Source organism: Cordyceps militaris (genome assembly GCF_000225605.1).
Source record: "Cordyceps militaris CM01 unplaced genomic scaffold CCM_S00001, whole genome shotgun sequence".
NCBI lineage: Eukaryota > Fungi > Ascomycota > Sordariomycetes > Hypocreales > Cordycipitaceae > Cordyceps > Cordyceps militaris.
Window position 1 is genome coordinate 1,332,026 of NW_006271969.1, and position 23,848 is coordinate 1,355,873.

General features: G+C 54.2%; 7 protein-coding genes across 7 annotated transcripts; 3 read left to right on the forward strand and 4 right to left on the reverse strand.

Moving 5' to 3' along the window:
- Positions 1 to 2,215: 2,215 nt before the first annotated feature.
- CCM_00370 (uncharacterized protein) lies at positions 2,216 to 3,385 on the reverse strand (the record flags this gene model as incomplete). The annotated part of the gene is made up of 6 exons (XM_006665530.1): positions 2,216 to 2,304; positions 2,366 to 2,422; positions 2,503 to 2,703; positions 2,762 to 2,836; positions 2,913 to 3,060; positions 3,200 to 3,385. 6 exons carry the CDS (start codon positions 3,383 to 3,385, stop codon positions 2,216 to 2,218), a joined length of 756 nt encoding a protein of 251 aa, XP_006665593.1.
- A 2,962-nt stretch (positions 3,386 to 6,347) lies between these two features.
- Positions 6,348 to 7,715, reverse strand: CCM_00371 (phosphotyrosyl phosphatase activator; the record flags this gene model as incomplete). Its single annotated transcript, XM_006665531.1, has 1 exon — positions 6,348 to 7,715. One exon carries the CDS (start codon positions 7,713 to 7,715, stop codon positions 6,348 to 6,350), a length of 1,368 nt encoding a protein of 455 aa, XP_006665594.1.
- A 1,154-nt stretch (positions 7,716 to 8,869) lies between these two features.
- On the reverse strand, positions 8,870 to 11,196 carry CCM_00372 (glutamyl-tRNA(Gln) amidotransferase; the record flags this gene model as incomplete). Its single annotated transcript, XM_006665532.1, has 5 exons — positions 8,870 to 9,862; positions 9,901 to 10,469; positions 10,534 to 10,903; positions 11,009 to 11,029; positions 11,125 to 11,196. The coding sequence occupies 5 exons, from the start codon at positions 11,194 to 11,196 to the stop codon at positions 8,870 to 8,872; spliced, it is 2,025 nt and encodes a 674-aa protein (XP_006665595.1).
- Positions 11,197 to 11,563: 367 nt separating this feature from the next.
- Positions 11,564 to 13,336, forward strand: CCM_00373 (amine oxidase; the record flags this gene model as incomplete). Its single annotated transcript, XM_006665533.1, has 1 exon — positions 11,564 to 13,336. The coding sequence occupies one exon, from the start codon at positions 11,564 to 11,566 to the stop codon at positions 13,334 to 13,336; it is 1,773 nt and encodes a 590-aa protein (XP_006665596.1).
- A 144-nt stretch (positions 13,337 to 13,480) lies between these two features.
- Positions 13,481 to 15,305, reverse strand: CCM_00374 (FAD dependent oxidoreductase; the record flags this gene model as incomplete). Its single annotated transcript, XM_006665534.1, has 8 exons — positions 13,481 to 13,627; positions 13,683 to 13,775; positions 13,827 to 14,042; positions 14,094 to 14,341; positions 14,387 to 14,915; positions 14,964 to 15,067; positions 15,132 to 15,176; positions 15,272 to 15,305. 8 exons carry the CDS (start codon positions 15,303 to 15,305, stop codon positions 13,481 to 13,483), a joined length of 1,416 nt encoding a protein of 471 aa, XP_006665597.1.
- Positions 15,306 to 16,286: 981 nt separating this feature from the next.
- On the forward strand, positions 16,287 to 18,108 carry CCM_00375 (putative allantoate permease of the major facilitator superfamily; the record flags this gene model as incomplete). The annotated part of the gene is made up of 4 exons (XM_006665535.1): positions 16,287 to 16,853; positions 16,917 to 17,326; positions 17,383 to 17,796; positions 17,847 to 18,108. 4 exons carry the CDS (start codon positions 16,287 to 16,289, stop codon positions 18,106 to 18,108), a joined length of 1,653 nt encoding a protein of 550 aa, XP_006665598.1.
- A 1,299-nt stretch (positions 18,109 to 19,407) lies between these two features.
- Positions 19,408 to 23,405, forward strand: CCM_00376 (uncharacterized protein; the record flags this gene model as incomplete). The annotated part of the gene is made up of 3 exons (XM_006665536.1): positions 19,408 to 23,043; positions 23,102 to 23,248; positions 23,331 to 23,405. The coding sequence occupies 3 exons, from the start codon at positions 19,408 to 19,410 to the stop codon at positions 23,403 to 23,405; spliced, it is 3,858 nt and encodes a 1,285-aa protein (XP_006665599.1).
- Between the last annotated feature and the right edge of the window lie 443 nt (positions 23,406 to 23,848).

Consider the following 23,848-nt stretch of genomic DNA (forward strand, 5'->3'; position numbering starts at 1 on the left):
AGTGGCAGCGCGGCCTACACTGCAACATGAGCGGTATCCAGACAGTCAGCCAGCCACCCGCACAGCGATGATGCACGATGGTGCATACGACTGCACGACCCAGACAAATGACAAAACGCCCTAAGCGAGGATACTTGTTAGGTCCATGGTCGGCGGCTTGTGCATGATCGCCTTTACGTGTCAAAAGGCACAATCGCTGTCGTCAAACACTGGCTAAAAGGCTTCCTGACCTCCATGATGCAGATGATAGGTCATGGAGCATGTCTCTGTCACATAAAGACGCGTTTCTTTGTGTCTCAAACGATCCGTTCATGTCATACTTTGCAGAAGCTTTGTAATATTGATGAGACGTGCGTCTGCACGGCTCCCTCCAGTATGCAGCCGTGTGACACCGACGATGGTGCTTACCAGTTGTGACATTTGATTCTCGTAGGCTTATACTGCGACAGAAGCCGGTGAAAAGACGCGCCCTCTGCGTTGCAAGGATAAATAGCAGCGGCATGTCCTACACCAGACTCGTCGTCACTTATATTCCTTGCCGGAGCAGTTTCGTACTTGCCAAGCTTTGTCATTCCATCACTCATCATGGTCCTCTTCACCCTGTTCGCTACCGTGTTAGCATACCTGGCCAGCGCCAACCCTCACGCCCACGCCGCCGACGACCGCGCCTCGTCTTGCCACAGCATCGACGACTGCGACCTTGACCAGCAGTGCCTCCAAGGCACGTGCCACGCTGTCGGGACAGCCAGCGGCGCCCGCGCTGCCGACCCCGGGTCCGCTCTCCTCTGCGACGCGGCCGGGTGCCGTCGCGCAGCGGGCACCGACTACATCGGGAACCCGAGCCTAGCGGTGCAGGCGACGTGCCTGTCCCCCGTGCTCGCCTTTGGCGCCTACAGCGGCTGCGTCTCGGAGTGGACCGCTGAAGGCACGGGCGGCGTTGTGGTGAACCCGCTGCTCGGCGCGGGCGGCGCCGGCTGGACGAACAACGAGGTCGCCATCCGCGCCTTCTGGGCAGACGACGGCTTCTCGTACACCCTGGACGAGCTGCCCGTCGGCGACAACGTGACCGTGAGCTTTATGATGCGCGACTCCCAGGGGACGTGGTTTTGCAGCCAGCCCAGCACGTATGTGCTGTACGTCGAGGTCGAGGGCACCCCGCGCCGGACGTTCCGCGTCACGCCCCATGCGGGAAAGAAACGCGTCTCGTTCGATTTCCAGGCCACCGATACAACCATGAAGATGAGGTTCTCGACCGAGAAGAACGCCTATGACGGCTGCGGTCCATTTTTCAGCAATGTCAAGGCTGTTGTGTAGAGTATGGGCTATGTGGGCATGGGTCATGGATGGACGCTATTTCGTCTCGAGCCAACTACATGAAAGGCAGCTCCAAGTCTAAAAATCTCAGCTCTCAAATTGATGAAATTAGCGTCCGTTGCCTGAGCTCGACTCGAAGGGATGTTGATGTACTCGGGGATATTCCAGGAGCGGGTTGTCTCATTGGGCGTGGTAAAGCCGCTATGGAAGATGACACACTAGAGTGCATGGAAGTAGGCTCAGTCTACTTTTTCTCCAGATGACGACGTCTCGGTGGCTGACCTTGACAATGACAGGGAACCAGAATACGACCTCACAGCCGACGCGAAGGAGGTAAAGAGGGACTGCGGGTTGCCCCAGTGGATGAAGATGAAAGCAACAACCTTGAACAAGTAGTGTCTGGGCTTTCCTGTATACAGTAACAACAGTGTAGACAGCATGGTCACATGGGCGGGATGTCATCTATGAAAGCTACCTGGGCCAGATAGATGGGTTAACGCAGTTGTTGAACGACTAGAGCGACGCTATCGAAAAACAATTATTAAGGATTGATAAAACGTAGCAGAATAACTAGTGGGAATATAGTAGTCGGGCAACTCATTTACCAACGCGCAGGGTATCATTGCAGTGCAGCGTGGCGGGTATCCAGTAGCTCGAGAAAAAAAACAAGGCAGAAAGCGCCACCGAATCAATAAAGAAGCCCAGTGAAAAGATGCTGTGTGATGACAGACGGCATGAAAGCCGGAGGAACGGTGCTCCGTTAACCACAGTATATCTGTCATCAACAGACAGATAGAAAGCAATCAACTACATTCCTCGGCATTGTGGGTATCTGCATCGGCATCATGGGTCTAGACATTGTCGAGGCGCATGGACCATGATATCGAGATCGATGGCCGGCTTAAGCCGTAGCGGTAGCGGGAGTGGGGGTGGCAGCAGGTTTCTCGACCGCAGCAGCAGCGTCAGGAACGGCAGCGGCCTCGACAGGAGCTAGATTATGGTTGATTAGCATTTCACCATGAGATTTCCTTGTCTGAAGACTATGCCATACCTGCAGGAGCCTCAGCAGCATCCTTGGGAGCCTCGGTGGCCGGTGGGGCGGCGGCCGCTAACACGTCCACATTATTAGCTCACGCCATCGCCAACGCAAGGGTTTTTGAGTTCAGCAGCAAATCAGGCGAAACGTACCAGGAGCCGCAGCAACAGGTGTGGTATCAGCAGGCGCAGCAGAAGGCGCGGCCTCCGTCTTGGTGGCGTCCACTGCAGCAGGGGCCGCAGCATCCGCAGTGGTCGCCGTCGCCGCGGGCTTCTCCTCGCCCTTGTTCTTGTTGAGCTTCTTCCTGATGATCTCCAGGACCTTGTTCTTGAGGTTCTCAAGAGCGCCGATAGCTACGCGGGGGTTGACGTGTCAGTGCTGGCTCCGGGGGCAAACTGCGGCAAGACTCACGAATGCCAGGCATTTTGACGGTGTTGTTTGCGAAAAGCGTTGGGAGCGTGAATACGTTGGTAGAGCGTCTGGTTGCTGATAAAAAATGTCAGATGGTATTTGGAGCCGCCGATGTTGGTAGAGACAAAAAAAAAATGTGAGAAGAGGCCACGAGCAAGAAGAGAGAGAACAAGAAGTCGGGCCCCAGAGGCAGCCGGCACGTTACCTGGCTCGTTTTCTTCGCGCCCAAAGCCACACGTCGAGGTGGCACCATGCGCAGCCGCCTCCATAGCCAGCCATGTTGGATTGTACTCACATACCTGCAGCAGATTTCAGGAGGAGCAAATGAAGACGTACAAGAAGTAGTTGGAGCAATGTATGAGCAAGATAAAAAAATCCTGGGAGCCAAATCTCCAGACTCGAGCTCTTTTATTCCAGACATGGTCCCCATCGGTTTACATGAACTAGCGGCAGCCACCCTGGCTTCAGACGATCAAGCCCCCGCCCCAACGCCTTATTGCACCACGAGGGCGTTTTGCCACACAGTGCATGGTGGCTATCTGCATGCTCGTACGCACTAGTTAGGGATGATGAAATGTCCAGCTGATTCAAAACCTCGACATTCCAGGTGGAGAATTTTGTCATGGTATTAGCAAACATCTCTGCCGTCGTTGGCCCGGCCTAGATTACTGGTCGGTCTATGTACTCCGCAGTCGGCCTGCCGATAAGCAGCCAACTTGCTGGCACAGGTAGCTCCGTTTGCACCTTGCACCTGTTTTACTGCGCACTTCAACCATGTGTCCTTTTATGGCTACCCGCTCTGTCCTTTTTTTTCTTCTTTATAAAAAAGGGAGTAGTTCATTAGTATCTCGAATTAACGCCCAAAAAAAGGTAAAGCAAGGCGGTCAAGCCATGCGCTGTCGAGGACATTCTTTCCCTTCAACAAACGCCGCCCGCACAGGTGCCGCTATGGAGCACAAGTGTAGGCAGCCAATCATATTCTCCGCGTAGGGGTCTCCTGACCAACCAAGATCTTGTTATCACCTTGCACCTGGCAAGTGGGTACCTCCGCATTTCACCCAGGACCTTCCTTCATTGCCTCGATATTTCCATGCAGCCTCAATAGCAGGTATCATCAGCCTGCATATGTTACTTTCGATTCATCGTAGGTAAATTAAGTGCAAAAGAATGGCAAAAAACAAAATGGCAAAAGGAGGGCCTGACCGGGGATTGAACCCGGGACCTCTCACACCCAAAGCGAGAATCATACCGCTAGACCATCAGGCCAAAGTTACTAGCACTTTTTTGGTAGGAGCCTCGTTATTACGGATCTTGAAGGGTGTGACAGTGAGAAATTGAGATCTATGTGCTCTACAAGATGAAACTTGCTAGAACCATGGTATAGAATCTTATGTAAGCTACTAGAGGGCTGCGGCTGGTTTGAAACAGCTATGAGGCGTGTGGACTATCGGGATACAGTGTTGGTGTGTGAGTATTGTAGGGTAGAGAAAGCTGGTGAAGAAGACAGCTGGCTAGCTGTACTGTGTAAATCGTATTGTTTTTTATAATCATGGGAGGGGTTATCACATGAGTGGTGTGTTACCTGGGATACACAGTTGAACGGAAGTAGCGCTCTAAGCATTACGTAATACGGCAACACGCTATAAGATGTGGCACTCTGTCCCCTTCCCCATCACCATCTTCCATCATCACCATATTCCATCATCACTATATTCTTGCCAACACCAGGACTGTCCCAGCCTACATTCATACACACAAATATGGAATCGACAGCATTACCCCAGCCTGATTTCGCAGGAGCGGCTAATAGCCTTCGACATGTGGCCGACAACTTTACACTATGTGCTAATTTGCCCGCTATTCGTGGCAGCAATGAAATTCTTCAGGCGATTACCGACCTAAGCACCCGGATGGACCGCAAGTTTGAAGCTATGGACCGCAAGATCGAAACAGTGCACAAAGAGTTGAACGACAAGATTGCATTACTAGACCGCAAGCTAGACGACAAGATTGCATTACTAGACAATAAGATTACATTGCTAGACTGCAAGCTACATGCTTCGTAAGTTAGGAAGGAGGCGAGTATTATAAATAAAAGATATACTAATGTTTTTTTTTGGGTAGGATTCGGAATTCCTCCGCGCTCTCGAGGAACAGTATCGTGTTCAGTACCGAGGCGACTCTATGGCCTCTCTACAACCTAGAGACTGGACAGCAGATTGCTAATTGTCCCCCAACGTTGGCAGCCTTGCAAGCATTAAGCAGTAAGATTTTCTTAATACTAAAATGGGTTTTGCGGATACTAATAGTATGTGGTAGATGACCAGGCCGCATCGCTCCTACGGGAACTCAACGAGAATGTGCCGCGAGGGTTGGAAAATAGACTACGGGAGTTGAGGTCTGTGTTTGGGATCCGATTGCGACAGAATTGAACATTCCGTTGTGTGATGGATATGCACGATAGCGATGAGCTTTGACGCTTAGAGGGACTATCGGCTCAAGCCGATGGAAGTTTGAGGCAATAATAACAGGTTGACCTACACAGGCCTGTAACAGTAGTCCTCGTTAAAATATCTGCTAGTCCATGTAACGTCTCTGTTGGGGCAGTCCCCTTCTATCGGGCAGAGAGGATTTTACGGGCGACACCACCTGGTACAGGGAACGCCGACCCAGGCACATCAGCAATGATGTACTGGAGGCCGATCCTGTGGCGAGCTCGGGTCACGCCGAGCCGTCGCAACGTGCGGAAAGGGGTGGGCCAGCATAACCTGCTGGCTTAAGGTACGTACTAATCCCATGGGAAACCAGTCGCAGAACCAGCGAAAAAATTGCAAGTCGCAGAACCAGCAAAAAAATTGCAAGACTAGAACCAGCGAAGGCTGCTATTTTGACAACAAGAATTGATCAAATGACAACAAGCTAAACCTAATTGGGTATTTATGGGCCGTAGTGGATACCGATGCTAACTAGCGCGACGCTAGTCACCAATCAGAGAGCAGGACTGCCAACAACTGTCAACACCAGCAGCTCAATCTCGTGATGGCCTCTTCCAGTGTTTTCCTGCCATCAACACCCTCAACACCTCCCTCAACAGCCTCAAGAGCGCCGCAAGGTAGGCACCGGGCAGCCTCTTAGCCAGCGATGCAGAGATCAACGATTCAGACGATACAAACGATGCGGGCGATACGGGCGATACGGGCGATACGGGCGATACAATAGGTGTTATTATCGCAAATTCAGGGGCTAGAACGACGCCTCAACGAGTCAACAATCAACGCCGCCGCCGGCAGCGTCAATTATCAACTATCATTTCTAGCCGCCGGCTTCATCATAGCGAATTTATTAATTCCAGCCATCGTGGCAGCCTCAAGAGATACAATCAATACTCGTTAAGAATTGACGCTGGTACTGTCCCCTGCAAAACTTGGTGGAGTGGCTACGTGGGTCTATACTAATTAGGTTTAGCTTGTTGTCATTTGATCAATTCTTGTTGTCAAAATAGCAGCGAGCCGTAAATCATAAATTAGGCTAATTAAATATTAATAAAAACGGTCTCTTAATTTCATGGGTCATCTTTTGGCGGAAATTACCGATCAGGCACATGCCCGTCAAGCCGCCGACCACTCCTCTCGCAAAGCGCTTGAGTAGGGGCTCTCGAACTCGGCGGCATTCTCGATGTTTGAGCCCATGGTGCTGCTGTGCTTCCGACTGGCGCAGCCGCAGCTGTAGGGGCAGACGAGGCAGAGTGTGTCGCCGGTTGTTGCTGGTTAGGGTCCTGCTCCCATGAAAAGAGAGAACCAAAAGGAAAGTGCTGCACGACGGGAAACTTGGACAAGACTTCAGCATTATACATTTTAATCATTCCCTTGTTGATCTTGCCCCAACCGTCCTTGACGCCCGAAATGTCAAACAACATTGGGCTGTGCTCCCAGAACGGGCCCGTTTTAATGTCATTGATGAAGCCAATGGCAGAAAAATACAGGTTTCTTTGACGGTTGTCCTCGACAACCAGTGCTCTGGTAATGTCGCCCGTCTTGGGCGCGCCTCTAACAGAACCGTCAAGCGGCATGGGGTCATTGTCGTCAATGGGCCGCGTCAATTGTGCCGAACCAAAGATATACGGTACAAAAGAGTGGTCATCTAGACCCCACACGCCGTGGGAGCCTGCTGGTTCAAGTGTATATGTGGTGATGAGCTTTCGAACAAGGGCCAGGTATCTGTACTTGATTAGTATTATATGTGGCATAGGCCAGAGCTGTGCCACGTACGGTTCAATGACGGAAAAGACAATTTCTCTTTCAACCTCCACCTCTGGCTTTTCCGTTTGGAAATAACCCAGCTTCCATAGACACCCGAGAAATGCCAGGAAGCTGAGCTCGTGGCCTGTGCCGTAGTCGAGACGCTGCGCGCTGCCAAAGCCACCCAGAAGGTAGCTCTTGATTTCCGCGCGCGCCGCGTCGCCGCCCGCCGCTGCAATCGTGGCCCCCAGCACGCCTTGCCCCAGCATGCCGTCTGCCCTGTCCCCCAGCAGCGCGTGCCACGTGCGGGAGCTCAGATTCCCGAAGCGGCGCGGGCCTGGCGCGGGCGGCGCTTCGTCCATCAAGTCGCGGATCGCAGCCAGCAGGTCCTGCAGCGCCGCGACGGGAGCGCTGAGCTCACTGTCTTTGGAAGAAGCCGAAGGAATGACAAACGTCTGCGCGGCGGGCGAGTCTTTGCGGTGGCGCGGACACACGGCGTGGTTGAGCTGCATGATGAAGACGCCAATGTCGCGGTAGGCCAGGCTGGTGAGAAAGGTGGGCACGTCGCCGCTCTCGTGGATGCGCTTGATCGGGGTGCAGAAGGCCGGCAGGGCGGTGCGGTCCAGGACCTCGAGCCGAGGGAGTAGAGCGGCCATGGTTGTCTGGAAAGCTTGTTGCGCGATGGTTGGTGCGAGGATGAGATGTTCTGTGTTCATGGTGGTTGTGTGGATAGTGACGGCGTGGTGGGTTCGCTGTAGTTAGTCATCGTGGCAATGAAGCACGCGACAGATTGGTATAAACACATCACAAGTGGTGATTGATAAGTGCCTTTTTATTTTTGGAAGAAGAAAGAAGATTTCGGAAATGTTTGTCTCAACGGCTGGTGGCGCACGCAATTGCGATGTGTGCCTGTTTGCACAGTAGCCGAAACATCACAATCTCTTGCAGAAACAACTGCTCTTTCTACACCATTTAAAATACCCAGAGCGTATTATCACGACATCGTGGGGAAAATATGACATTTTTACAATGTCCGGCCAAGAGATGGCTGCTCGATGCCATTCCCCAGCCTACTCAGCAGTCCCCCTGCAAAGCATCCTCTCTCGTCGTCAATCTCGCATTCCCAATGGCTAATTTCCGAAGGGTCAAAACGTCAAAAGCGCGACCCTGTTCCATTTATACCTTCGCGATTGCTCGAAGAGTACCCGAGGTACGGTCTGAGGCGACACCCGGCCAACTATTACAGCCATTTCCAGCCGCAGACAAACACCAACCGGCGTATCATGCGGATGCTGTCATATACGACTAGCTTTGTGCAAGGTTATTCCTCCATCAACGGTGGTGGAAACGGGTGAGATCGATGACTATGCGGATATCGCAAATTCCCGGCCGCTTGACGGTCCCAACTCCCTCAGGCCAGCAGCGACAGGCGCAACACAAAGAGGGAGCTCGACGATTTCGAAGCAGATGGGCCGCCCCCAGAAGAAATGAACGAATTTGTCTCGAATATTGAAGGCCACGTTAGCCATGATGAGCCCAAGAAAACCACACCCGAGTCACCTCCGCCAGTTCTGGGCGGGCTGTCGCCAGAGAGCCGCCGCAACATTAGCGACTGGAAGAGTAACGCGACCTTTGACACGAGTCCACCCCCAGAAGAGCCCGAAGAAAATAATTCGGATAAAGCAACGGGAGATCGACGTATAGCACGACAACAATCACCTCAGCCGGGCACCACGCCCAGATCAAGCCGGCACAGTGATCGCCGGCTATCTCGCACAGTCTCGGAGGATTCAGAGTTGGAAGATCTCCGAGACCAAAGGAAGATCAAAGATGGCGTAGAAGCCAGGAAATTCATTGCTCTATGGCTGAATTAATACATGATGTCACCACCATTGACCAAACTCCGACCAGCTCTAACTTCCGAAATCATTCCAACTTTGTGCATTTCTCGAATTAGCGAAAACAGCATGCCATCGCATCCCTTTGCGGCCATCAAGTCCACGGTCACGGGCAGGTATTCTGTATGATTTGTCACCTTGGACTCGTACTCAATCTCCCCAATGGGAATCACGATATCAGGTATCTCAGCCATGACCGGAATCCTGCTTGTGGAAAAGGCGCCCGGTGCCTGCGGCCCTGTCCAGTAGGTATCCCTGTACTTTGGTGCCGGCGTCCGCGGCACGTACACGAATAAGTCGCTCGAGCAGGTCACCTCATCCACCTTGAGAACATGCCCATTGAACCAGTCCATGAACCGCGTCTTGTTCGCTACAGCTTCGTCCAGTGTCGCGTCGGCCTCGTCGCCCAGCGCCCAGCGGCGAAGCGGCGCGGGATTCACGTGCGGCCGGCGCCCGTCGTGCCGGGCCGCGTAGTCGGTGTAAAAGGGATCGCGCACCAGCCGCGCCTGCTCCTGGGCCGAGAGCACCTCGTACGTGCTGTTGATCATGGCGAGCAGCGGCCCGGCACCGGGGTTGGTCGCCGCCCAGTGCTCGGTCAGGTTGAATGCGGCACTGCGGGCGGACAAGAGGTCGGCCAGGGTATGCAGAAAGCCCTGCAGCATCTGGTCGAGCTTCGCGCTGGACCCGGTGGGAAAACCGACGGCGAGGATGCGCTTGGGGTAGGCGGAAGAGTTGGCGATGTTGGGCTGGTAGAGGACCGTTGCGGCGTCGCATAGGAGAATAGGGTCGCGAGCCAAGAGTCCAGCGGTGTCAAATGTAGGGGAAAGAGGCATTGTGTGATCCAATGTGGACAGTCCATGACCTGAAGTTGTTGTCAGAGTGTTGGCAAATGTTGGGGTCATTTTACTCACTGGGGCGATTTCCGAATATGCCTTGAAGCTGACTGGGACTGCGAACGCTGCCCCCTGTGTCTGATCCAAGTGAAATATCGAGCCACGGATACGAAGCTACAATATGTCAGTCCATAGCCGCCGGGATTCAAAACGCCACACATGCCTGTTCCTGCTGCCGGGCCTGCAGACGACGACGACGGATCCTGGTACCCGTCGCCGCGCGGGTTGAACGGCGCCAGGGAATCGACCCAATCCGCCGTTGCCGTCTCTCCATTCGCAAACTGGCTTGTCTTCATCTTGCCGAGAATCACGGCGCCGGCATCGACAAGCTTTTGCACGGCGCTGGCCGTCTCATTGGCCTCGGGGTACAGATGGTACCACGCGCGGTTGCCGTTGGACGTCTTGAGGCCGGCAATGTCGTAAATGTCCTTGACGCCGAGGCGGACTCCGGCGAGTGGCTTCTCGGGGGTCTTGGTAAAGGACAGTCGGGACGGAACGGCGACGGCCAAGGCCTGCCCGGGCACGTTGGCGGGCAGGACGGTGTGCGATCCGTCGGGGGCGGTGATGCTTGTCTCGCTAAACGCGCCGGCGAAATCTGTGTATAGTCGGTATGCAGAGTAGAGTCTCCTAGATTGGGATAGGAAATATGGTCCATCGGGGACAGTGGAGTTTCCGACGTCTGTCCATGTTACTGTCGTGTTGTTGAACGAAAACGGCTTGGTAGAGCTGGCCGACTGCCCTACCAGGTACACAACTGGAAGTGGTCAGTCTCTTTTCGTGTGAGTTTTTTTCAAGCGACATGCCTTTGAGAAACTCTTGGTTGATAACATCGTCACTTTCTAAAAACAATTTTGTAACTTGGGACAGGGTCGATTCATTCAAGGATGCAGTCTTTGTGTTTATGACTGTGACGGGCTGTAGGTCGTCTCCCTCGGCAACATCCGCATTGCCAACTTTGCCTACATACCACGGCGGAACAAAGTAATGAATACTGCCCACTTTGACCGTGGAGCCAGTTGATACTACCCGCGTGGCAGTGACGGTCGCGATATGCAGCAAACCTGCGACAAGTGAGAAGTTCATGTCGCTCACGCAATGCAGTAGTGCAGCGACCTTCATGTAAAGTCACACACCACTTTGAAACAAATAAAAATACAGTTTGAGTAGATAAACCAACCGACCCTTTTCACCTTGGACCACTTCAGAACAGCCACCTACCTTGCTAGTTGGCAGTGGTACCTGAGACTAACATCTACCAGCATCAAGGTCAGCGGCGATGATACCCTGAGAGCTATGGAATTTGAATTAGCAAACGCCACATGGAGACAAAGTACCCTGAGAGAAGCCTCAACAATCCACAAGAGCCGCTGGCCCTGATTCATGAGCCAAGGCGGAAGATCGTGCATCCCTGCTTGGCAGGCCCAAGGGCCGCTTCAAGTTCCCCTTGTAGGATAAGCCAACTAGCCTTGATAAGATGGTTCGCGACTGGTCAGAATTTTCATTATCAATCAAATTTTTAGCACGTAATTCTCATGATGAGCTGTCTGGTGTGGATATCTGCATGCCCCAGTGGCCATCAGGGTGAGCAGACAACTGCCGGCCGGCACTAAGACGAACAAAGCACCGTTTGCTAGGATGAACCTACAAACGGTGCGAGAGAAACATCTCGGGGACCAAGACGGTTCAGATAACCCAAAGAGAAACTAAGCTTATAATTAGAGTGACGCCCTGCCATGGCGTACCTGGTGTCATGTATACCGATCACTAAGCGCCATGGCTAACTTTCGCACGGCCAGCCTTCTCGTGGCTGCTCTCGCCAGCATTGGCCACGCCAAGCCTCTCTCCGGAAACACCACCCATCCACCCATCGAGGGCTGCGGACGTCCTCTTCTCCAAGACTTTGACTCCTTGGGCGCGTGGTTCGAGGGCGTGAATGCCATCAACTGCACGTCCATCCCGCGCCGCGACAATGTCACGATTGCCATCATCGGCGCAGGCGTCTCCGGCCTCGCCACCGGCCTGATGCTCGACAGCGTCGGCGTGCACAACTGGGAGATCCTCGAGGCCAGCGAGCGCGTCGGCGGCCGCTTCCGCACCAAGTTTGTCGGCGGCACCGACGAGTACGCCGAGATGGGCCCGATGCGGCTGCCATGGAGCGTCACGTACAAGAGCGACAACAGCACGCACGCGTACACGGACCACCGCATGACGTTTCAGCTCGCCGACACGCTCAACCGGATGAACGGCCACGATCCCCGGTACGAGATCCGCTTCATCCCGTGGATCCAGCACTCGCCCAACGAGCTGCTGGCCCGCGGCACCGGCCGCCACCCGGACGGCCGCGTGCCCACGCGCGCCGAAATCGCGGCGGACCCGCGCCTGGCCAAGCCGCCGCCGATGAGCTCCGCCGAGTACACGGGCGTCAAGGCGCAGATGAACGCCATCCTGAAGCGCGAGGAGACGCTGCGCTTCATCCAGCGCGACGTGTGGCGCGCGCACGCCTGGGCCATGCGCCAGGGCCTCGACGACCTGTCCGAGCAGGCCTGGATGCGCGAGCGCCTGCGCGCGAGCGACAACGTGACCGACGCCATCTGGACCGACACCGACTACGACCTCTTCTGGGACGAGCTGCACCACAACTCCAACCTGGCGCAGGACGGCTCCGCCGGCGCGCTCGGCGAGACGGCGTGGAAGGCCGTCGACGGCGGCTTCGACCGCATGACGGACGCCTTTGTGCCGCACGTGCGCGACCGGCTGACGCTGCGGCGCAAGATCCGCAAGATCGCGCCCGTGTACGGCGCCGACGGCCGGCAGGCGGCCACCCGGCTCTCCTGGTACCCGAGCGCGGGCAACCGCACGCTGCGGCACAAGGACTACGACTACGCCGTGGTGGCGGTGCCCTTCACCATGACGCGCTTCATGGATCTGCCGCCGTTCTCGTCGGTGCTCGGGCGGGCCATTAGCGAGGCGGGCCTGCGCTTCAAGTCGGCGTGCAAGCTGGCGCTGCTGTTCTCGACGCGCTTCTGGGAGCAAGGGGCGCGGCCGATCCTGGGCGGGTACTCGCAGCCGGCGTCGAGCGCCGTCGGCGCGCTCTACTACCCCGTCTACGGCCTCAACGAGACGGGCCGCCCGGGGCTCATCACGCAGTACCGCGGCGGCGACTGGAGCGACCGCTACGTGAGCTTCCGCGACGACGAGTACGCGCTGACGGTGCTCGACTCCGTCGTCGACCTGCACGGCGAGCAGGCGCGTGACCACTACACGGGCCAGTACGAGAAGCTCTGCTGGCTCGAGGACGAGCACACGGCCACGTCGTGGTGCCGCCCGGACGTGGAGCAGCACCGCCTGTACATCCCCGCGTACCACCGCACCGAGTTCAACACAATCTTCATTGGCGAGCACACGGCGCCGACGCACGCCTGGATCAGCTCGTCGCTGCACTCGGCTGTTCGCGGCACGGTCCAGCTGCTGCTCGAGCTGGGCATGGTGGACGAGGCGAAAAAGGTCAATAGGGAGTGGATGGGGCAATGGATTCACGGCAAATAGAGTTGGCTAAAACTACGGCCAAGAAAATAGGGATGGTCTAAGTTTACATAGATGACAATACACAACAGGATCAATTTTTTGTAATTGTAGCTTTTCCATTGCTTCACGAAATACACAACATGTCGAGACTTGTTCAAAGACATTCTATTCTACTTGGGCCTGGCCAATATTCCTTGGGCTGCCAGGGCCATCCTCGAGGCCATTGCGGCGCGGGGCTTCAGGTCGCCAACGCCAGAATGGGCGCAAGAAGCTTGTGGCCTTGTCACCATTGTGCAAAATATCCGCGGCGTGCTAAGTCAATTTTAGCATGATAAATACCATAAACACTTTTTTTTTATGAGCTCACCTTTCCGAGAATGGGCAAGAATTTGGCACCATGGCCGCTGCCCCCAGTGCAGACAAACAGGGAGTTGTCCGTGTAAGTCGGGACGTGGTCAATCTAGTAAATTTTGTTAGCGCAGAAGCTAGCTGGCGCGCCGTCGATACGAACCACGAAGGAATTGTCCAGAGAATCAGTATACCAGCAAAGCTTGGTCGAGTAGAATGGGACTTGGTCGAAATCGGGCAAGAATATCTTGACAAATTGTCGGATCGAGTCGACAGCCGCTTCGGGAATCGTGCACGAGTCTTTGGGTGACATTGGAATAGACCACTTGCCATCTTGCACGAATGGACAGCCTTCGGGCGCCGGCTGAAAGTTGGTAAACTGTAGGAGTATTAGAAAAGATTGTGAAAAAAGTTCTCCGTCATCACCAACCTTGACTCCTCGGAACCCAATCTTGACCAGACCATCTGGAGTTCTGGGTAGCACGTAGACACTCCCAGTGTCCTTTCCTGTCTTGTTCCTAGGATTGCTCTTCCAGGTAATGACGGGGAACTGTTCAGGGGAGTACTTTTCCCAGAGCGCCTTGTCTTCCTTGTCAATCTTGAAAGTGGCAAGGCTGCCGCCAGACGACTCAAGATGCGTCGACAGATCGGGGATGAGCTGCGTGGTAAAGGAGCCACCTAACAAAGTTAGAACACGGAGCAAATTTATATTGGTAAACCTACCGGCAACTGCTACGACATGCGCTTTATGGATGACACCGTCCTTGGTCCTCACGCCGTTGGCCTTCTTCTTATCGCCGACCGCTTCTTCCACGATGGATTCAACGTCACCTTGCTCATTTCCAAAGATAAACCTGACGCCCTTGGAAGCAGCAAGCTGCTGAAAATATAGACAGGCGTTGGAGCATCGCATGAAACCACCGAGAGAGTCGAGGACTGCTTCGTACGTTCGAGCATCATTGCTGCCCGGAATAGGAAACTCGAGAAGCTTGGCGTCCCAGCCTCCCGCCTTGGCACGTTCTCTGTCGCCTGCAAGACTTTTGACAAACTGGGTCTCACGGATGCCATCGCGTTCCATGTTGGCGAGGGTTTCCTTTTCCAACGCACCGAGCTCATCCGAGGGTTGAACACGGAGCATACCGCTGGGAACAAACAAGTCGGCGCCGGAGGACTTGTTGATCGCAACCCATGCTTCGCGGCTTTCTAATGCCAGACGCTGATAATGTAGCTTTGTTCCATACGAGGCACGAAACTACTTTTGCATGAGCATTTACAACCCAGATTTTGATGCCCAACTCACAATCTTGTTGTGGTCAACAGACGCCGCCTGAACATTTTCGTCGGCATCAGGGTCATACTGGGTCTCATCGTACGGATGACGGTCAAAGACAGTGACAGTGTATCCTGGTTCAAGAGGGCCCGGGGTGTGAGCAGAGGGGTGGCGGCGAATTGGCTCAAGACGACTTACCCTTTTCGTGCAGTGCAAGGGCCAACGACAGGCCAAAGATTCCAGCTGAATTCAATAATAGTTAGTCATATTTGTCCGACGCTAACTAGCAGGAACTGATTGATAGGGGAAAATGCGTCCAGGGGTGGTGTGATACATACCACCAACAACAGCGACAGATTTGCTCTCGCTCATTCTGGCAAAGAAAGGCGGGTGCCGCGGACCAATCAACAATGGAGCAAAAGAGGGGTGCGGAATAAGCTTATCAGGTTTAAGAAGAAAAATAAGGGTAAAAAAGTAACAAATTCTTGTGGCTCGGGGTGGCGACGGCTGCTGGGATTCGCCGGGTTTTTGATTCGAGAGAAAGACAACCATGCAGGAAAGCGGCGGGGTTCGGTCTTGTGCAGTAAGCCACCTGTTACGCCTGCCCAGCCGGCAAAGAACCATCATGGTGATCGCCCAGGCTCGGCTGCAAGATTGCGGGCCAGACGCCATCCGGGAACCTCTATGGTTAACTTTAGCTTCGCGTTATTGTGGTGCTCCGTTTTGAGCATGTACATATTGGCCGCATAGTGGACGAATGATATCAGTAGAGGGGCCATTATCACTATTCTGACGCAGAAAGGATCCAGGAAAGAGCCTGCTCAGGCCGGCGCGCGCATAAAAATCCCGTGTTAGTCGTTGCGGCTGAGGAGGAGGCGAGGCAAGACAGGGCCGACGGCGGAAGAAAAAACGCATAATATTAGACTAGTACCACCTTGATGTCTGTTTGCGTTCTCGGACATGGATACCGCGTTGGTTCTAGTGCTGCATGCCGTTGAATGGTGAGCATCCGGTCGGTTGCGACCCTTCTCAGTCTCTTCATGACCCGCAGTTTGGACTTTTGGCAGTTGGCTGAGCGCGCTCTCCCGACAGCTTAGAGAGTGAGGGCAAAAAGACAAACGACCAACGTGGACAAGGCTGTAGCCTCCGTCAACAGAAGAACAGGGGATGTGTGTGTATAAAGGCTTGCCTGTCTCGGTGCCGTGCAGAAAGCTGGATGCAACCCTGCTATGATCAAAACTCGACCCCGCGCACGAGACCTCCCAAAATTAACTTTCCCTTCTTTCCATACTCGAGATACATTGAGACGCCAGCGTTTTGTGGTCGCGGTTTGATTCACAGCCGCCGTTGAGCATGTTCGAGGATAAGAAGGAGACGCCCAAGGGCCTGGGTGAGGTCGTTGAACCTGTCGAGGAGTCCGGTTCCGACACTGGATCGCCCAAGGTCCACGTCCCCGAAATCATGGCGGAGAAGGACCCCAAGCCTGGCCGCGCCCTCCACTTTGTCACCAAGCGTGATATTGACGACACGACGCTGTGGTACAACCAACACAAGCCCTCTGCCCGTGCCCTCGAGCCTCACGAGATCAAAAAGGTGAACCAGAAGAACTTTTGGTTCCTGCTGATGCAGACGTGGTGGGTCGCGTTTCTCATCCATCTAGACAAGTCGACGCTGGCCCAGGCCAGTACCATGGGCATCTTTGAAGATGTGAAGATCAAAAAAGACCAGTTCAACCACCTGTTCGTCATCTTCTTTGCCGGTTACCTCATTGCGCTCTGGCCCGGTGCTGCCCTCGCGCAGCGTGTCGGTCAAAAGCAGTTCATCGTCGGCTCCCTGGCGACCTGGGCTCTGCTCCTGGGGATGCATCCGCTTGCCAAGAACTACTCCCAGATGATCGCGCTCCGATTTCTGCTTGGCATGGTAAGCCACACCCGCGATCCATCGAGTGCCAAGGCTCACCCACTAACCCGGCTTGCTTGACAGGCCGAGTCACAGATCGTTCCGTCGACAACCGTCCTTCACCAGGCCTTCTTCCCCCCCAAGAAGAGTCCTTGGGTCCAGCTTCTGTGGTGGGCATCGGGCAGCTTTGCCAATGTTCTCCTGACCATGGTCTCGTACAGGCTCATCCTCGACGACAACCATCACTCCCTTGCTGGCAACCTGAGCTCTTGGAAGTGGATGCACATCATCTGTGTCATCTTGACAATTATCGTCATCCTTCCCCTCGCCATCTTCCTGCCCAACTCGCCAGTGGATGCGAAATGGTTGACAGTGGATGAGAAGATCCACACGATTGATGCGATCCGTGCCACGCATGCTGGTATCAGCAACAAGACGTTCAAGTGGTCGCAGGTTCGCGAGTGCTTCACCGACCCGAAGAGTTGGCTCTTTATGTAAGTCGTGCCTGAAAGATGTCAGATCAGCCCCCAAAGCTAACGGCGCGTTGCAGCATGCACATGTTCTTCAACGAGCTGCCCAACAACACTTCACAGCAGCTTCCTCTCATTCTAGTCGGATTCGGATTCACTCCTGCGCAGAGTGCTCTGTTCAACATTGCCAAGCCGCTGTGGGGTTCATTCCTGATTCTCGTGTCGGCGGCGATGCTGTACTTGACGGATCTGGGTGTGGGCTACACCTGTGCCATTTCATACATTCCCTGCTTCGTCGGAGGTTTGATCATGCTGACAGCGCCATGGTCCAACAAGATTGCTCTGGTGGTTGGCACCCAAATTTCGACCTTTAAGCCATCGTACTTGCTGGGCCTTTCGTGGGCTGGCACCGCGACCATTGGCTACACAAAGAAGCTCTATGTCATGTCGACCTGCATAGTCGCCGCTTCGGTTGCCAACATGATTTCCCCCGAGTAAGTCTATCATGGCAAGAAGAAAGTTGAGTGCTGATGCAGAGATCTAGATTTTGGCAGTCCAAGTACAAGCCGCGCTACATACTACCTTGGGCGTTTATGACGGCTTTTTGGTTCATCTCTCCCATCATGTGCCTCATCATTCGATTTTATCTGCAGAAGGAGAACAAGAAACGGGCTGCCATTCTCGCGCAACGCGGCAGCGAGAGCGACAATGACGTTCTCGAGGTCGGCAGCGAGATCATGCACCTGAAGGACGAGGATCTCGACCTGACGGACCGCCAGAACCTGCGTTTCGTGTACCCACTGTAGATGAGCAAATATATGTCGGTGGCAGGGAGCACCACAGGCTACTGGCCGTTAGCTTCAGGGAAAGGTAGACAGGCAAACGGAGGTTTGGGACGAAAGCGATGCGTTGGCTGTCCAGCTGTTGGGCGTAGAGATGCTAGGGTACCAAGATGTATGCCGCAAGAGTCATGGCAATGAATTGATTGGGTCTTCCGAACTGCATAATAGTAATGCTCTCTAGCCGTTGCTTGATAATGACCGAATGCCTTTTGATGCAGATGTGGAGTGACGCCACATGGACGTCTCTGCTGCGTTTGAGGCGGTGTACGGATACGAAGTAGTGGGTTAAAAGTGTGGCTAACCTGGAATAATACTCAACTCAGGGGAAGCTCTTCAAGATGTCAAATCTCCACCAAACCCGCTAATACATAGTAGGTAGTTACGGGAAGGCGTAGCGGGTGCTACTGTTAGCTCGGAAGGCTGCAAATAGTTGATAATTCAGATGTAGTACAAATTAATGGATATTATAACGGGCTGCAGGCTACCCGCAACGTTATCCGTTTGATAACCTGCATGAAACATGGCAGGAAAGAGAAGCAACATCAGACGTACAGAGTAGATGGCCCCATTCAGCAATTCGAATGTGACCGCTACTTTTCTAGTTACCGTCGTCACCGTCGCAGTGCCAGGTCACTTCACATCATGTGGCTAGAAAATCGGTAGCCGCTGCGCTGGCTGCAACGCTGTGGCTACTGCACCCCTGGTTCATTGGCTGAGCTGGTGGTAATTTCCTTTTACAATTTCCATGTGGGCTATCAAGCTCACGAACTTCTAACAGGTACCTAGGAAGTGATAATCTAGTGCCTGTTGAAATCATGTTGTCGTTGCAGCGGATGCTCATGTCTCTTGAGCCAATACTTGGCCCCTTTAGCGACAGTATTCCTAAGGAAATGTAGAGGGATAATACGTCAAACGCGAATTTGTGCTATCATCTGGCAAAAATCAATCATCAGTGATACTGGAATTGTGATGACAGGGCCATTGGCAAACCCCCTGATGACCCCCTCCCCACCTCCGCTAACTATTGCTTCGCACCACCTTTGGGCCACCATCTCCTGGCCCCAACGCCTCTCTTCCATCTTCCCCTGCTCAAGGAGGGTCTAATATATTTCCACGGGCTATTGTGCCGCCAATCTTTGCTCTCCCCTCCTTTGCAGCTTCATCCAGCAACAGTCTTTCTTTTCCTTCGGTACCCTGCATTTATTTTCTCGCGCCCGTCACCAACAACATTGCTATTGTGTAGCTTTTAGCCACACGACCATCATGTCGAGCAGCGCTACAGCTCCCAATACCGCGTCGCCACGCACTCCTGGGACCACCGCCTCGTCGAGAGCAACAGGGGCTACGGCCACCTCTGCCTCTCGCCGCCCAATTGCAAGCACTGCGACACCTTCGACCGCCAGAACGACGACCGCCGCCGGCCTCAGCAAGCCGCCTACACGCCCGCCAGCGTCGACCACTGCCACTGCTGGCACTGCTCGCCGCCCAACATCCTCGTCAACCACTGCTACACACCGCAGTCGCCCCAGTGTCAGTGCTAGCGAGGATGAGAGGAAGCCCATTACCTCGACCACGACCGGCAGACGCACAAGCACGCTCCTGACGAGCCCGGGGAAGTCTACACCCGAGAGAAAACCACCTGTCCCTACCGCAGGTACTGCTAGGAAACCTGTTACCGCGACCAGTTCCACTGCCAGCCGATCCTCTCTCTCTGGGACCCCGGCTCGCACGGCTACCTCTCGCTCTACTCCCACGGCCGGAACAGCCACCGCGACTAGACGAGTTTCCACTGCCGGTCTCTCTTCCGCCGCAGGACCTCGCCTGGCTGCACGCCCCGCGTCGCGAGCTGGCACCCCCAGCGATGCATCTCGAGAGCTCGAACAGCTCAAGTCCGAGCTCGCTTCTAAGGAGGGGGAGATTGCCGAGCTCAACGAACACATCAAGGCTTCTGAAGTCACCATTGCCGAGCTCCGCGACCGGGCCGAGAAGCCTGCCGAACCCACCGATACCTCTACACGCGCGCAAGACGCTGATGCCATCGCTGCGCTCAAGTCGGAGCACGAAGCCGCAGTTTCTGCCTTTGAGACTCAGCTCGGCGAGGCCCTGGACGCCCGCCAAGCCCTAGAAAGTAGCTTAGAGGAGAAAACTAAGGCTCTGGAGGAGGCCACGGCCAATCTCGCTCAGAATCAGACTGGAGCTTCAGCCCACGATAGCGCTCTAGCTGAGCTCAAGTCGGGTTACGAAACGTCTGTTGCTGAGCTGGAGAAGAAGATTGAGGAACTGAGCACTGCTAATGCCACTCTGACCGCCGCCAGCAGTGACAAGACCAAGTCCGACGAGCAGCTGGCTGCTCTCCAAGCCGAGCTTGACAGCACCAAGAAGGAACTGAGTGACGCCAAGCAAAATGCTGAGCAAACATCCGCCAACGTAAGCACGGAGCTAGAGAAGGAGCTTGAGGTCAAGATTGCGGAGCTTGCCTCGGCAAACGACAGCTTGGAGCAGCTGCAGCAGAAGAACAGCGATATTCAGACCTCACTTGCCGACAAGGAAGGCGACATTGCGAAACTCAAAACTATGCATGATGTACGCATGAAGCAAATTTCTCAGGACTATGAAAATGAAATCGAGAGCCTGCGCGGCGATGCTTTCTTCAAGCGCAAGTACGAAGAACTTGAGAAACAGCACGAGACCCTCCAGATCTCCTCCTCTGAGCTCGAAGAGCAACACACTGCCCTGAAAACATCTTCCACCGAAGCTGCCGAGACACATGCCAAGGAACTTGCGGATATCCAGGCCATGCACGCTGATGCCGTCGCCTCTTTTGATGCCAAGAGTGCAGAGCACCAAAGGATGCTCGATGAGCTTCACGAAAGCCACGCTCAGGAGCTCGCGAGTGCCAGGGCCGATGTCTCCTCTGCTGGCGAATCCCACCTGGAGAGCCTAGAGTCTCTAAAGAATGAGCACCAAGCTTCTCTGACCGAATTGCGCGATGCTCATGCCAAGGAGCTCGAGGCCGCGAAGGCGAATGCTTCATCAGCGAGTGAATCTCTCACCCAAAGCCTCGATGTTCTCAAAGCTGAGCATGAAAATATATTGACGGAATTACGCAACAGCCATGCCAGCGAGCTCGAGGCGGCCAAGAATGAAGCTGCGTCTGCCAGCGAAACTCATGTAGGAGTTGTTGAGGTATTGAAAACCGAACACCAGCAGGCTATTGACGAGCTTCACGAGGCCCATGCTCAGAAGCTCAAAGCTACTGAGACTGACGCTTCCACCGCCATTGAAGCCCACCAGGAAAGCTTGAACGCCCTCAAGATAGAGCATCAGAAGTTGATCGACGATCTTCGTCAGACTCAAGCCAACGAGCTCTCAACGGCCAAGCTCGATGCCGATGCTGCTGCCTACTTAAAATACCAGGCGGATGTCAAGGGTATTAATGCCGAGCACGAGCAGACGCTCAATGAGTTGCGTGAGACGTATACCAGAGAACTTGAAGCTGCCAAGGCAGAGCTTTCTTCTGCAAAGGAGACTCACCTTGAACTCGAGGAACTCAAGACCCGACACGAACAGGAGCTGGGAGAATTGCGTGAAAGCCATGCCCTGGAACTTGCTGCTGTCAAGGCCGATACTGCCTCTAGCAGTGACGCTCATCTCCAGAGCCTCGATGCCCTGAAGGCCGATCACGGCAGAGAGCTCGATGGAGTTATAGCAGAGCACCTCAAGGCGCTCGCTGAGGCAGACGCGAAGTCTCAGGCTCTCCTAGACGCTGCCAAGGCTGAACACCAGGACAGTTTCGATCAGGCATCCACCGAGCATGAGCAACAGCTTGAGAAGCTCAAGGCACAGCACCTGGAGCAATTGGAACTTGCCAAGGGTGATACTGACGCTGCGCACACTGCCAAGTTGGAGCAGCTCACGGCTGCCCACGTTGCAGATTTGGAGATTCTCAAGAAGGAGAAAGCCGAATTGAGCGAGAGACTTCTGGCTCTTGAATCCGACGCCGCCGCCGATAAAGAACAGGCTGGCAAGAAACACGCCGAGGAACTGACCGCACTCAAAGCCGAGCTCGAGGCTTCTCGGGCTGCTCTCGAAGAGCTCGAGGCCAGCGAGTCGCACGCTCTTGAATCTGCTCGCATTGAACTTGGAGAAATCCATGGCAAAGAGGTTGAAAAGCTTATGAAGATGCACGAGGATACCTTGGAAGTCATGAAGACCAACGGCATCAATGCCCGTAAGGACATGGAGGAATTGTCTGCCTTGCACTCGACGACGATAGAGGATGTCATGGCTGAGCACCGTCAGACTACCGCTAGCCTGGAGGAGAAGATTGCCGCCCACAGTGCATCCAACACTGAGCTGCAGGAGGCCCTGGACTCGGCCAAGGAGGCACTGAGTAAAGCCGAAACTGAAATCGAGGATGTTAGCCAACAGCTTGCCAATGTAAAGGTGGAGCATATGACTGCTCTTGCCGAATTGGACGCTGTCAAGACCGCCAAACCCGATACTTCCGTCGCAGATTCGTTGAGGAAGGAAATGGAGATCTCGAAGCAGGAATTTGAGGAGAAACTTGCTTCTATCACCAGCGAAGTCAAGGGCAAACAGAATGAGCTTGACGAGACCCTTGAGAAATTCAAGAAGTCTGACGAGAGTAGCCAAAAACTTCAACAAGAACTCGAGACTCTGCGAGGGGAGACGGCGTCCAAGGAACAGACTGCCAAGTCTGACTATCGCGACTTGAACGATAGCATGACTACTCTCGTCGAAGAGGCATCAGGCAGGGCCAAGAGGCTCGAGCTGGAGCTTGAGGAGACTGTTGCCAAGCTTCAGTCGTCGGAAAAGAGACTTGAAGAGTTACGTGCTCAGATGAACGTCAAAGATGCCGAGTTGGCAGAGGCAAAGGTAGAATGATGCGTTGAGAAGCAAGTGTGGAACACGCGGGGCTAACAAGAAGGACTAGGCGAAGGAGACGCCCAGCAAGCCCAAGGGTTTGGCGGCCAGCCGATTTGCCGCCGCTGGTGAGGAAGAAAAGGAAAACGTGGCGACGGAAGACGGCTCCTCTCAAGGTGAGGGCGATGAAGATCACTCCTCGCTAGCACTCGCATCGGTACGAATTCCCCTGCTTGGTGCAGCGCTCTCGTGAAGTTTGTTCACAATGTTGGTATGCATGCTAATCTGGAAGCCTGTAGCTCTCTCGGGCCCGCTTGACGGCCAAGCAGATTGATACTCTTGACCGCGAGATGCGAGATCGCAATCTACAGTGAGCATACACCATTTGATTCAACAAATACTACATGCTAATGGAGAGAAAGACTTTTGCAATCCATCACCAATCCCCAGTCCCAGGCTTCGTAAACTGGCTTACAGCGCTCTTGGAGATTCAAGAGGGCTTTGCCGGTGATCTGACTTGGCGCATCCAAATTTGGATACGGCGAATTGGCTTGGTACCCTCTTTCAGGCGTGCATGAATGCTGTCTTTATGTGTAGTTTTATCTTTGCTTGTCCCCGCTACCTCCTTCCTTCCTTGGTTGTTGCGTTGTAATGCTGTTGTTGTTGGGCACGACTTGAGGAACACGGAGTGACGATACCCCATGAAGTTTAGTATTAATTGTTTCAACTTTTTCAGCCCGCGTTCTGTGTGTGCCGTGATGAGGCAGTGACTAGTCTAATCGTTTGATTGGAACTACATGAGCCCTGTGCAAAAGCG